The sequence below is a fragment of the Ascidiella aspersa genome, chromosome 4, assembly GCF_963924565.1.
Source record: "Ascidiella aspersa chromosome 4, kaAscAspe10.2, whole genome shotgun sequence".
NCBI classification, from domain to species: domain Eukaryota; kingdom Metazoa; phylum Chordata; class Ascidiacea; order Phlebobranchia; family Ascidiidae; genus Ascidiella; species Ascidiella aspersa.
In genome coordinates, this window is record NC_139450.1 from 9,005,933 (window position 1) to 9,020,330 (window position 14,398).

The window sequence follows — 14,398 nt, forward strand, 5'->3', positions numbered from 1 at the left end:
GTGCAAAGCTCCTTTTCTTACAACACATTCGTTTATTCAGGAGTAAACAGCGATTATTCACCTTGTTCGATTTCACGTGTTAAAAAATCGGGTTGAACTCGCAAGCCGATACTTTTATTTTTAAATCAATTTGAATATTTTTTTCACAAGAGGGCTTACCGCGAAGCTCACCTTTAAAATTGCAAATGCAAATATTCTTTTCGGAAAAATCGTTTTTCACCAGTATTTTATAAGTTGTGGATTCTAGTGTTTTTATTGCCTTTTTTATTGTAGGTGATAACGATATACCATCACGAAGTGGGTAAACGGGGCCATACCCTGAACGCGAAGCGAGTGCGTGAAAAGTCGAACCAGTAAAATTGAATACTTAAGGTTTTTAAATATAAATTAAATTTCGATTGAAAATTTTTGTTCTTTTATACGCTAGCATGGTTAAAAATAAAACCAACCAATATTTTGCAATGATTCTTTATTTGTTAGACGGTATTAAAATGAGAAACACGTTGTTGTAGACCGGCTACGACGGGAGGGCAAGATACACAAAATAACGACACCTATAGACTAGCTTTTGGTGGGCACCGACAACTGATGGATAAGATGAAGATGTTAATTGCTTGAATGTAAAGTGCTACGATTGTGCCCTTTATTTAAAAATAACACGTCATTTGTCGTTAAAACAAACAATGAGTTAGTTAGTGCAAGTTAATTGCGAAAAGGATTTGTTGGCGGCATAATCAAAATGCCGCAAACCTACACCGCAACTCTACACACCTTATTCGGCTACCGACAAAACAGTTTGCGAAAGGAACATAATCACACAAAGACAACAGCTATTGATCGTGAACTAACGACATGTAGAATATGAATACGTCGAAAATATCCCAGCAAAGTAATACATTTCAGATATCACTTTTTTATTTCCTTGCGTTAGACGGCGATGAGTAAAATAATGCAAAAATCGACAGTTTACAGTTGTTGGTTAGCAATCGTGCATTTTTGATATGGCTTTTACCTTTTATTAACATCATTGTTAAATTGCTTTACAGGCATCACAACGCTTAGGTAAGGGTTTAAGCGGAAGGTAAAACAGCGAATTAGACGTAAACCTGAAACTATACAACGCGCTTAGTAAAAAAATGCAACAAAAGCCTTGAAGAATGCTGAACAACGATCAGCAAGTCAAGCGATATTAGCTTTAACTTATAACACAAGTATAGCACGTCCGGGCTTCACTCTACTGAATTTCCAAATAGTTAAGAATTAAAACCACGTTTATTTTTGTGTTGTAGGTCTAGCCTGTTTGTCACAACAGAAAAAGTAAAAATCTAAATCACTATGGTGTAGATCCAAACAATTAAAGCAGGTTGACCTTTTGTATTCTTCTTTTGATTGGTATTTTATTAGCTGGATGTTAGGCTCAATTAATAGACTTTTAAACATTCGGAATTTTCGATGCAAAACATTCGGGAACGTGCAGGGAGAAACTAATGCACAGTGATGCTCGTCAGAAACAGTTTTGGCAATACTATAACCAGGGACCGCTCAGTCGGTAAAAAACTTCCGTTAAAATCGTTTTTTTTGTATTTAGCTGTAATGATATTATCTGCTTAGTTATTGATCAATTGCAGTATCGCCAATTAAGCAAAAAATAGCGGCGAAGGAATCAGAGTATTAAATTTCATCCAATGCCTGCATTGTAGTGTACAAATGGATTTGCAGCGTACATTAGGACAAAGCAATCAGTGGTGTACATAAATAAAATAAAGAAAACTTCGTTCATTTGCACATTGCACATCTACAACCATGGGACAGTCGAATTTGTTTCAAAAGTGCATCTTTTTTCGACCAATCACGTTGCGGCTGCGGCGTTCTGCATGAGCGGCGCCAGATTGTGCAGCTCCGGATCGGACGGAAAAGTTTGGCCGTTGGGAGTGGAAATAAACCTGTATGGATATATTTGAAAAAAACGTTTAATTGGGTAAAAACAAATACCCCAAACAAAAGGATCATAGGCACGATTAAAAGATGTATAACAGTCAAGCACTACATTAAAAATAAGTTCTTCTGGTATATGTTTGTTTGTCCAACGTTTCGGCAAACTATTCAGAATTGACAAACAAACATATAACAGAAGAACTTATTTTTAGTATACTATGCCTGGTAGCAACTCCATATTTAGTTAAGCAGTACATTTTAAACAACATATCCAATTTAGGATGTGTAGCGTTTACTGACTGTGGAGCACATATGTTTAATAAAAAATGAATACAAAACCGACAGTAACAGTTCGAAATAGCGCATAAAGTCACGCTGTTATAGTTGACTACCCATCAATTTCAAACTTATTCTATACATACCAGAGTCGCTGTAACATGACGAACAAGCGTATATGGAATATACGCGTGTGCCAAAGTTTACTTCACCGCTAAAGACTGAACAAGGTTAAGAAGGTTACCTATCAAAATCGTGTTTAAACCAAACAAAAGTACGAACTACAATAGTGCACGCTAAGGGACCGCGAGGACTACTCATTTCAAATTCCGCACACTCAGTTCTACATTAACACAGAGTCAGAAAAGACAACTTCAAATTCTTGCGTTTGCGTTCGTAGACGGCTCAACTTGATCCCGTAGTTTAGCTGGGAGTGGTTGCACTCTTAAAGGTTGCCAACAAACCACGGTATAAGCATAAAGACCAGCTCTTACCTGTATATGCTGACGCACCCGTGCCAGAACATAGGCCTCGGCATCTTGCCGACAATGGCCCAGCTCCTTCGGTCGGGGTCGTATGCCTCCACAGTCCCGTCGAGGCCGAACTGTTCGTCGTAACCTCCCGAAACGATCACTCGCCCGCCGTAGATCGTAGCGCTCCCGCCCAGGTGAAGACGCAGCATTGGCGGGGTCTTTACCCACTCACCACTGAAGGGAGAAATTGGTTTCATTTTTGAACACGTTAAGCATAAAGTTGTCAAAATGTTTACATTGAGTTTAAAATTTTAACAAATACTTCACCTTGTAGCATAATGGTTGGAGGTTGTAGTAAGACGTAATAAGAATATCAAAGCCCATACAGAAGTAGGTATCATTTTAATATCATGATGTATAAAAAGTTATTCGAAACCTTCATCATGATACATACTTCTGTATGGGCTTTGATATTCTTATTACGACTTCACCTTGTATTTCAACTAGTTGTTTACTCAACAAATTTCGAAAATAATCAGCGTTTTGCGTTTTAAAAAAAGACAATGCAAAACATATCAAATAAGCGTTTGTTTGGAGTTTTGCATAAACCCCCAAAAACAACTGATTTGTGTTCCGCAGGTCGTCAAAACAACAAAAAAGGTCTTAACAAGTAAGTGATGATGCCACAAGGCAATAATACAGCAAATTTGCCATAAAAAACACAGCCCAGTACCAGGATTATAAAACATATCAGTTTTAAATGAGGGATGTAAATTGCAGTTTCGTGGGGTCTTGCATAAATAAATTATCATTTACACGCATATTGAAGCGTGAATTAGGATCAACGGAAAACAAGCCTATGTGATTGCTTTTTAACAACAGTTTAGCGACACTTGCCGGATAAAAATCTTTTATTTTGTAAAAGCAAAATAGAACGACGTTTTAACAGCATAACAGAGAAATTATATTTGGGCAACGCTTAAATATGTTACACAAGGTGCTGCCTATAGGGCGTTGTAAATCAGGGATTAAAACTACCACGCGTCTACTGGACCCGCCTAGACGCGGTCACGTTTTTCGCCTTCGCCCACAATGCACGTGATCCCAATTATGTGACGTATAGCCTGCTTTTCAACAGTTATTGATTGACCTTCAATTAACATCGAGAACATTTCATAGTCGGCGCCTTAACGTAATAGAGTAGCGGCCAATGGGGTCAGGCGAGTTGATTTTGCATTGCATTATCGAGGATTAACAAACCCGACGACGTTATTAAGTTTGAAAGATCGATCGCATTTTATAGGGCGTATAAAGCTTCGGCCGACGCATGGATAAAAAGGTTTCGGCCAACGCATGGCGACCCTATTTAGAATATTATGACGAATGCGTTTAATACGCCTACTAATCCAAATCCAAATTAATCAATCGTAGTCGAATGGTTTGAATCGAACTGCTGACACTTAACGATTCATTTAGTATGAAATCACGGTAATTGTAATTGGAAAATGGAAATAAAACCGAGGATACTTGCGAATATACAGCAAGGTAGTTATATAGGAATCCATAGTAATGGATATGGTGTAAAAATATACGTGGAATGATTAGTAACCATTTCTGTTAGGCGACAAAAATCGACAGAAAACTGGCAAAATATGCACTTATAGCTTTTCTCTGGGTAAATCGGAAATGCAACACACGTTTACAAAAAAAAAAACGGTTTAACGCCTATACGACGTATAAGGATTAACTCGCGTCACGTACCTGGTTGGGTCAAAGGTCATAACCTCGGTGGAGTCCTCACGAATAAAATAGAGTAGTCCTTTGAGCGAAGTGATGTGAGGGACGAATGTGGTCTGGTCGAGGGGACAGGGTATGACGTCCCAAGTATCTACAGGCAAAACAAAATTTGACACGAACAGCTCACGTCTGTGCTCTATTTCTTTCGCTGTACGAAGCTAGGAGTATTTTGTAATACAAGCCATGAAAAATAATGTGGACCCGATCACCACAAAACAATAGTTACTAAAACTTTAAAATGCAAATGTACCCGGCAGGCAAATCACGAAAATTAATTGTTAACAAAATGCCAAATTCTGAGTCCCAGTGATACCGCGATAGCAAAGTGCATTTCGCGATATCGGAGCTGCGTACGACACGGCCCTGCCAATAGCTAATCTACCTTTTTATCATAAAAACAACATAAACCAAATGTGCATATAATTTTGTGGAGGTTGTGATAGGACTCAAAATAAATATCAAAGTTCAAGTAGGGCAACAACAGAAAATAAGGTTGGCGACCCAATCACGGTTTTCAAGTTAAACCGTAAACACTAAAACCTACACAAAGTCAATATGAAATTTAAAAAAGAAATGCACCGCCGTTTTTTGCAGGCCTAAATGAAAATTATGTCGATTTTTGAACCGTTTAAGTGCCATACACTAATCTAAAGTAAATTGTTGGCGATCCCAGCTGAAAACGTGCCAATGAGTCGGAAACGAACCCGTTAACCTGTAAGGCTTTGCGGTACGAGGCAATAACTGAAAATAGACGCGACGCACAACTGTATTCCCAAGCGCACGGAAAGCAGGGAGCGTTAGAAAACAATATTTAAAGGTGGTAGACTTTATCGCTGTAACGATAATTTAGCTTCTCGGATATACTCTGGCCACAGAAAGGTCCCGAAAATACGCTGGAAATTTGTTTTTTTCTACAAACCATAATGTTGTGCACAAGTGACTGGGTTTAAGAGGCAATAACTGCAAATAGACGCGACGCACAACTGTATTCCCAAGCGCACGGAAAGCAGGGCGCGTTAGAAAACAATATTTAAAGGTGGTAGACTTTATCGCTGTAACGATAATTTAGTTTCTCGGATATACTCTGGCCACAGAAAGGTCCCGAAAATACGCTGGAAATTTGTTTTTTTCTACAAACCATAATGTTGTGCACAAGTGACTGGGTTTAAGATTACACAGTAACCAATTTATTGTCTCCTTTTAACGTGTACGCCCCTGCTAGATTAAAGGCAATATTAAGTAGGCAGTTAGTGGTTTGTTTATGTCTGTGTGCACTTCACTTTAAGAAGCCAAGGGAAGTCGTCCCGTTACGAAAGGTGTAGAGGCACAATGATAAAAAACGAGTGTATTAAAAAACTGGTTGGGCATAATACTTTAGTTTCACTGTTGCACTCAATACTATCCACGAAATCCTTTTATTTACAAGAACACGGCATTGTGTCCAACGAGGCATGACTAGCGCCTAGCGATGACCCTTACAACGCTTGGGCTTCACTCAAACGAAACTCAGACAAAAAGTTGCCGGCGCAGCAACAGAACAAAACAGTGGCTGATAAGGTATGTGAAGAAGAATGCACTGGGCGAAAGTAGCAATAAAAGCGCCTTAAATCATTGACGTGTTTTTGCTTGGAGATGTGTTTCCCTTGCCTTAAGTCAGGGGTTCTTAAACTGGGGTCCATGAACCCCTTGGGGGTCCGTGAACTAGTTTTAGGAGGTCCATGAAGGGCTAATTTAAATATTCGTGCATATTTTAAAAGTTACCATTTTCTAGAAGAAAACAGTTTAATTAATAATATAACGATTTTGCACTGTATGTATATTTAGACTCCATTTTTGGACCGAAATCAGCACATTTATAAATTTTGTTTGTATTGTGACGCCAATTTATGACGTCATTTTTTAATTTTTTTCCCCCTACCGTGGTCCATGCAAGGCCCCCCAAAAATTTTAGGGGTCCGCGGTAAAAAAAGTTTAAGAACCCCTGCCAAATTGCCGCTTGCGCCCTAGGTGTTGGTGGGTCGGGTTTTCAACGCCTTAAAACCCGTGAAAAACTACCTGAGACGCAATAACTATTCACAGGTAACATAAACTTCTTCAAAATTTTGGACTTAAAACAAATTGTTTATTAGAAGTCTGTCGTCTGAATTTATATTTAGGTGCAATTTAGGAAACAACCATCAACCAATGAACCCTAAAAAAGATACTTTGAAAGCAGTAGAGATAAAGTCGTGACCTATGTCAACATTTTTTCGCTCCAGATAGCTATGTTGTTACATACGTATGAAACTTTTGTTATTGCAGCAAGGGTACTTTTGCAGCCTGGCGTGCCTTCAGCACAAATAGCTTGTCCTTTTAATTTGACAGCCACGGCTCGGCAACAAAGCAAAGCAAAATCGAGTTAACTGAAATACGCACGACGAGATATCGCAAAACAGCAAGCAAGCAAACAAAAAAACAATACAAGTCGACTAGAAATCCGATCTCGGATCAACCCGAAATAACTTTGTGTAGATAGGCGATATTGTATGTGTCCTCCAAACTAAAACCACTTTTGCAAAAAGGCAGAACGGAAAGCTAGAAGGGCGCGTACATTTTTCAATCGCAATATACTTGAATGGAAATTGTGACAAAAGACGCTAACTAAACGAACTGGTGACGGACACTTAAAAATTCTTCAAATACATTTAATTAAATTCGCAGTTTCCTCTGTCATTTTCCTAAAAGAAAAATTGGATTTGCGTTGGGGTTGAAATTGCAACACAACACCATTCGTTTCCGTTTTATTGTAAAAGCTATTTTTTAGTTCTTATTTAACCAGTTTTGAATATCAAAATGCAACCACTACCGATATACTGGTATGTTTTACAACCAATTAAAAGTTTTTTTATATAACAAAATCACGTACACACAAAAGGTGATATGGCCCACAAAACATGATGTATGTGACTTTGAAAAGTTAGTGTGTTAAGATACGATAATCACCATAGTGTTAAAATGCCTTTTTTATAATTTGTGTTCATTAAGTTGTACAGAACACGGGGCGTGCTTTGATCTCGGCTTTGTCAAATAGACTCTGAAGTTACAAGGTGTGATTGAGTTCGAAGACACACAGAACTAATTGGCCTGGTTTAATTATGTCGGACGAATGCCAGGAAGTGGCCTTGCGCAATACAACGATAGTTATCGGCTAGGTCTGCAGTCATCTGGCCCGCTAATTACTCAACACAGGTAAAATTAGAGAGCGGTTCCAATTGAAATGGCCAATTGCGATATGACGTTGAAACTGTCGAAGGGCGTAGCTGCTATAGGTTGGGTAATTTAGGCAGCGATTAATCACATATATATATACCACTAATTGTTTTGTTGTGTTAAGCGTTGTGCGGCATTATGACGTTTAATATAACAAAAAAATGGATGTAGATGCACATTTCGCTTAATTAGAAATCAGCAGGGCTATGTAAAAAAAATAGTAGACAAAATACAAACTCATCCGAAAAAGGCGTCTAGTAGAATTTTATACGAACGGCATCATTTCGAGATAAACGTTGTCCTAAGAGCCTATGTAATGTCACCTCTCTCGGCATACGCATCCATTACACAAACCGCAACGATAAAACGCAAATACAACGACTGTTCGCGAGTACTTTGGGAGAATTTTATATAATGACATTTTGGTGTACATTTTAGAGTGAACCACAGTATAAAGTTACAGTCCGCAGTGATAACGTACCGTCCCACGCGCAAATCAGCCCGCGGTTTCGTAACGTCTATATACGATTGTCTCGTGATAATGCGTCACAATCCCGCCCGGTGACGCGTCAAACTTGATAATGCGCGCACTCGCCGCTTGTAAATTGCAGCCCTTAAGCGGTTGGTGGCTGGGTTCGGGGTTTATCAGCTTTCGGTTCACTTGCAAACGTCCGAAGGGTTGAAGTATGACAGATCACGGCCAGTGGAAATTATTATTCGTTCGCTCGTGTTCGACTGATGGCATTTCGCAGTTGATCGTCTATTTTTAGCCGCATAAGCAGGCAGCCATTGCGCCATTTCGCAATTTGGCCTGCAATCGGTAACGGCTGATCACAGCGCTTTCGCGAATTGGGGTTTGATTTCAAACCATGGTGCGTTCAGGTTTGGGACGGCGCCATACTTTTCACAAAAGTACACCTTACTTTCTGTTGAACAATCGAAGAATTAGGGTAAAAGTGCGACAAAAAAATTTTGAGGTTTAAAATGCGAAATTAATAACCAAATGGGTATTTTAAGCTTATAAACGGATTTTGCCCTTTGCATGTGAAAAAAGCAACGGCAACAATAAACTGCAACATCAGGTAAAAATATGGCATTTTCCTTCACGCCAGCTTAGGGTTCTAGGCCGAAAACATAGCTTGTTGACAAAGATTCACAACACATTTGAAGTCTGAAATGTGCCAAATTTTGCACCTGCGTACACCTGCAATTACTTTCCCATTTGGCTAATGTGCGAATTGGCGTCCTGTGCGGTCTGTTTCGCTTTTATCTGTTTCACTGCCTTACATGGTACTTCCAGTCAGAATCGGGGAAAACTCGTTTTGGCCCACAGTTAGCTTTTGAAGCATTTTGTTCAGTTGCCAATATATTAGAGTTGTACAAACAACTTTTAAACAGTTGAAACAAGAATCGTCGCTTTAAAGTATGCACCGCTAGCTAAGCTGAAAATTCGCAACAACAGCGCTCTTTCAAAACCTCGGGAACATTTGACATGAAAGAATACAAATTCAAATAGATGCAAATAATAAAAATACCGCTCCTCACTATTTTCCTTCCCAGTCCTTTCAACACTACAGGAAACAATTTTTAACATTTTTTTAACTCGCCTAAACAAATCATTTGGACACCAAAGGGCAAAAGGGGACAAAACGCCCCTAAAACAAAACGAAGTGACTATTTTCTCCAAAATGAACGAATCCATCCAGAAGTGATTATTCATTGATTTTGGTTATGATTGGGGTTTGTGTGGTCGTGTTGTTACATTTAATTTCCCGAGTTTTTCATTATTTCCAAGTTTAAAAAAAAATCATTTTAAACTGCTCTGTTCAAGGGTAAATGGCCTCGGGAAGTGTCTATTGGCTATTTTTCCGGTTCGCTCGGGTGCGCATAAATCCATTAGTGACAAATATCGATTTTAACTACGTTATGTCCGTGAAAAATGTTCTGTTCCAAGACAAAAAAGTCTTTCAAGACGGCACATACCTGTTTCCGGCGTGTACACCTGTATAATCATTTCCTCTGTCTGAAGGTGCGACCCTATGGAGTAGATCTTGCCGAGGCAGGCGGTCACCGAACAGTTGGTGACGGGGTGGGTGAGGGGCGAGATGGCAGACCAACGGTCGGAGAGGAAATCGTAGCATTCGCAGCCCTCGGCGCCCACCTACGCAGTTTGGGTAATTGTTTGGCGTCCAAGTTATATTCGATTGCATAAGACGCTAAAAAAGTATCTGTATACACGTATAAGCGCCAACGTGATGCTGCTCTTAGACGCTGTGTTGGTCAACATGGCACACAATAAGAAGTACACAGGGTGCTTTTGAAAAGGCATACTACAGTCATTGAGGCTTTCAATGATTTTATTTTATGCTTTCAATCAAGGAAAATCTTTGTAAGAGATTTTGTCTACATCGGTAAGAAGCTTACGCAAACGGGCTAATATCACTCGGTAGAGCAACGGTCTTAAAATATTAGCGTATGTTGATATGAAGACAGGTTAGTCTTTCAACATTGTCTCAATTGCATAAAAAATTCCCGGCCCTTAGATTAAACTCCCTAGAAGATATTTCAGCATTCTTCAAGTTGGTATAATGATGTTTTGATGAGCGACAGGTAAAACCTCTCACTTGGTTTGCACACCCGGAACAACGTTGCCTGTTTTTGATTTACGAGCGAAAGGCGCGCGCCAGAGCGGCAAAAGCAATTACCACGTAAATGAAGGAGTTAAGCACCACTGAGCCGTGGTACTCCCGCGGGTTGAGCATTGGAGCCACCTCCGACCACTCGTTCACTTGGGAATTGTACCTCCACACTCTGCTGTACACCAGGCTGCCTTGTGATCCACCTGAAAAACGGCGCGTTTTTGGTCAAACCTAACCAGTCAAGTCATTTTTTTTGTTGCATTCATCTCTCAATGCTTTTTAGCAGAAATTTTAAATTTTTAAACTTGGGAGTTAGAAAAGTGTGTGTTTCTCCTATTTATGAGCTAAAAGTAATTAAAAATGTGCTTAAAAAACGTTTACACGTCTATAACAGCCGTCACAATAAAAAAAATATTAAAAAATACAAATATGTCATTTTACAAAAATTTTAAATGAAAAGCATATTTCTGTGGAATGGTTAACGATGATCCAGTAATTAATTTTTTAAACTGAAGTACAACAGCCTATTAATTGATAAATATTACTACTCCACATGTGAATAATATATCATAACATTGACCTCAATTGATAAAGTTATTTATAAAACTTACATTTCTTACACATCATGTGAAAGCCAACGAATTTATTTTTCAGTTTAAACAGAGAAGCGCAATTTTATTAGAAAAGGGTGAGATTAAGAAATGCTTTTTTTCACCTGTAACATAAATGTCGTTTCCCAAAGCCACTGTTGCATAGCCACCTCTTAAATTCCCTTCAAACTGGGCCAGGTTTCTCCACATGTCAGTGATTGGGTTATATGCATCGATTGCAGTTGCTTCGTCACAGTTTTCATCACAACCACCAACCACGATTAATAACTCTGCGATTCCTGCAAAAGTAAATTATATCTATATCTATCTATATATATATATATATATACAATATGTATGTATTGTACAAAAACATATTTAAAACACAATAAGGCTTAATTTGATAATCCTAATGGTCAACTTTTAACTTGTAATTCAACTTCATATATTGATTTCTTTACTTTAATTTAACTCTGGACATAAATGTTATGAATTGACATGTACGATGAATAATTTATATGAACACCTACAATGGGTTATATAGTAAACCACTTATGAATATTTGATGGTATCTAATTTTCATTCCTGCATAATAATTAGGGGAAAAAATGGTCTGACATCTACATTGCACAAAAAGTCGTGACCACTTCAATGCCTTTAAGAAAATATGTGGAGCAAACAATGTCCTGCCATATCTCAAGTGTCCATAACAACATCAAATCCCTATTGTCCACACACAGCCTAGCTAGCCAGTATTGTTATAAAGGGCCACTTCACTCCTCCTACACCTACTGACATAGCCTGTCAACACTGTATTTTGTTGATGTTGCTTAAGCAAAGGTTGCTTTAGCATAATTTCTAGTCATTGGAATTTAGTAGATGGAAAATTTGAAAATATATTTATAGGAGGGGTGTGCATCTGTAGTTTAACAGTTAATGATTAATCATGGGTTACAAAGCATGTCTTGACTATTATTCTTCAATATTGCTGATCAAATATATAATGAGTCTTAAACATGTAATCTGTGACATGGATCTATTTGGTATTTTAAGGCTAATGAGATTGAAACAATCAAAATAACTAAATAAGACACAAAACTTGACAAATTGAACTTAATTTATAAGTATTTAAAACTCTAGTACAAGTGTTGTTTCAAATGAATGTTTAAATGCTATACCGCAAATGGATACCAATATACTAAGATACACCATTCACGGATCTGTAATTTAGTTAAATAATAAATGAACTTGTTTCTTTAACACAATTATCAACCAATTTTCTCACACACCTGTTGATGGTCTTGGCTGTAGTCTAAGCGATGCATTGTCTTGACGATCCAACATACAAGTATGAAACATTCTCGTTTCCTTGATCAGTTCTTGGCAACTTGCAGATGAGCGAATAAATGGGTTGGTTTCGATTTTGGACAAAAGATAAATTCTCCGAATGAATGGGAGCCTTATGCAAGCCATCAGCCTAAAAACAATTGACCAAACTTCAAATATTTAGAAAAAGCTGCGAAGATCAAATTGATTTAAAATTAAATACTACCTGCAAAAACTTTCCGATCTAGCTTTAACATTTGCTCGCAACCAAAAGAGCAAAATTTCATACACATTTTCCTCCTTGTCAACATTGCATTTTGGGTGAGAAATTACCTGAAAACATTAATATAAATTTATAAACACATAGTTGTATGGCAATCTACATAGTACACATACTATTTTGTTAAATGTTACCTTTTCCATTACATTGTGGCTGAGACCTAAAAAGTCGGCATACATAGTTACATCAACTATGTGGCTCGCCATGAAGGTCACTGCAAGGTCAGCGAGTTGGGAACATGACATGCTCTCCGCAAACTCCTGAATGCTGACACAATTTGACGGGTGAAGCTGCTTGCCAAGAAACTCACAGCAAGCGTCGCGAACGGTGAAAAACTAAAACAAATTTAAAACTGGTTTCTTACCAACTTTACACAATGGATTTCACATAGGCTTGCACTTTCAATCACTACATAAAATAAGCATTACAAATTCAACATAGGCTCAAATTTGATCAAGGCACTTTGAGTTTAATTTTCATAGTTACCTGGAAAAGATCAGCTGCCTTTAACAAATCTGCCACATTATTTTCGGTTATCACTGCATTGCTCGTGTAGCAAAAATCTACCAGACATTTCATGGTAGAAGGCTCTACGTCAAACATTGTGACCACGTCAGTGTAGCTTTCCTTCATCATTCCTCCAAACATACTCCTAAATTATAAGATCTTGTCACACAAATTGCAATTAACGACATGCAGTAGGACATTAGCAATGAAAATAAATAATAAAATTGCGCCATTTTTGTATCTTTCTAAATAAGTGTTGAAAGGGTTAGTGTTTAATGTTTATGCAAATGAAGTGTACATGATTAAAACAGAAAAAGAATAGTCCATAGCAAACATTTTGTTTGAAAAAAAAGTAAGTTAGGAAACACTACGTTAGGGTTACATCAGGGAAGGTATATATATATTGATATATTATATGTCATATTTGTTATATTCTGAAAAAAATTATACTATATTTCCTTATATATTCCTGTAAATATTCTTTGAGTTGAACAAAGATTTACTACCAATACATATTTTGTATTAAAATAAGAAGCTAGAATTCAATGAAAACTTGCCTGAAGTAGTTGCTTGCCGCAGCCAATACAAGTCTGTGGCAAGGTATTTTCACATTATCCACCTTTAATACCATATCAAAGAATTTTTCCTCGCTGCGCAAGCTGCTAAGTCCTTGCATGATAATGCTGGAAAGGGTGGGATCCGTAAACTCTTGCATGAACTCGTCATTCCCACCAACTTCGGTGGGTGTATCAGTCCGAACACTTTCATTCATCATTCTTTTGTTTTTTCTCACAAAAATACCACATAAGCCTACTTTAGTATCATGTTGCGAAGTATTTTTAGTTCAGCATACACAAAATAACTACAACTAAATATATTAAGCACAGTCAAAGTAAAGTGGTAATGTAAATACATCACTTGAAAAACATTAACATAATTTATTTTACTATAACAATGTTTTGAGGTTCTAGTCAAACAAAACTTTCCTGAGACTCAGCATTTAACATTTTGTTTTTGCTTTTCTTGACACCACTGACAATACATATATATTTTTCCAATTAATGTCTGACCTTTATAACTGGATTTTGCTAGATAACTGTTGGCGCTGGTCTATTTAAAGGCCTACCTGAGTTTCGTTAGGGCGTTTATATTGCTAACATTACTTGGGTTAGGGTGACAGTTTGGGTTCGGGTTGGTCAAGTATTAGTATTATATTTATTCTTAATTTATTTCTTGCCTCAGATTTAAATTTTGACAACTCGTTTCATTACTGTAAAAAAATTGGTAGGATTCTATAGACAAGCGGGCGCCCTATAACTATATCTG

At 37.7% G+C, this 14,398-nt stretch overlaps 1 protein-coding gene across 1 annotated transcript; it reads right to left on the reverse strand.

The window, feature by feature from the left end:
- Nucleotides 1-458: 458 nt before the first annotated feature.
- LOC146147033 (kelch-like protein 21) lies at nucleotides 459-13,933 on the reverse strand. The gene is made up of 11 exons (XM_083387134.1): nucleotides 13,630-13,933; nucleotides 13,052-13,217; nucleotides 12,700-12,900; nucleotides 12,512-12,618; nucleotides 12,249-12,436; nucleotides 11,085-11,258; nucleotides 10,436-10,572; nucleotides 9,714-9,891; nucleotides 4,446-4,572; nucleotides 2,706-2,918; nucleotides 459-1,943 (listed from the first exon to the last, which is right to left on the reverse strand). The coding sequence occupies exons 1-11, from the start codon at nucleotides 13,845-13,847 to the stop codon at nucleotides 1,850-1,852; spliced, it is 1,803 nt and encodes a 600-aa protein (XP_083243260.1). The 5' UTR covers nucleotides 13,848-13,933; the 3' UTR covers nucleotides 459-1,849.
- Between the last annotated feature and the right edge of the window lie 465 nt (nucleotides 13,934-14,398).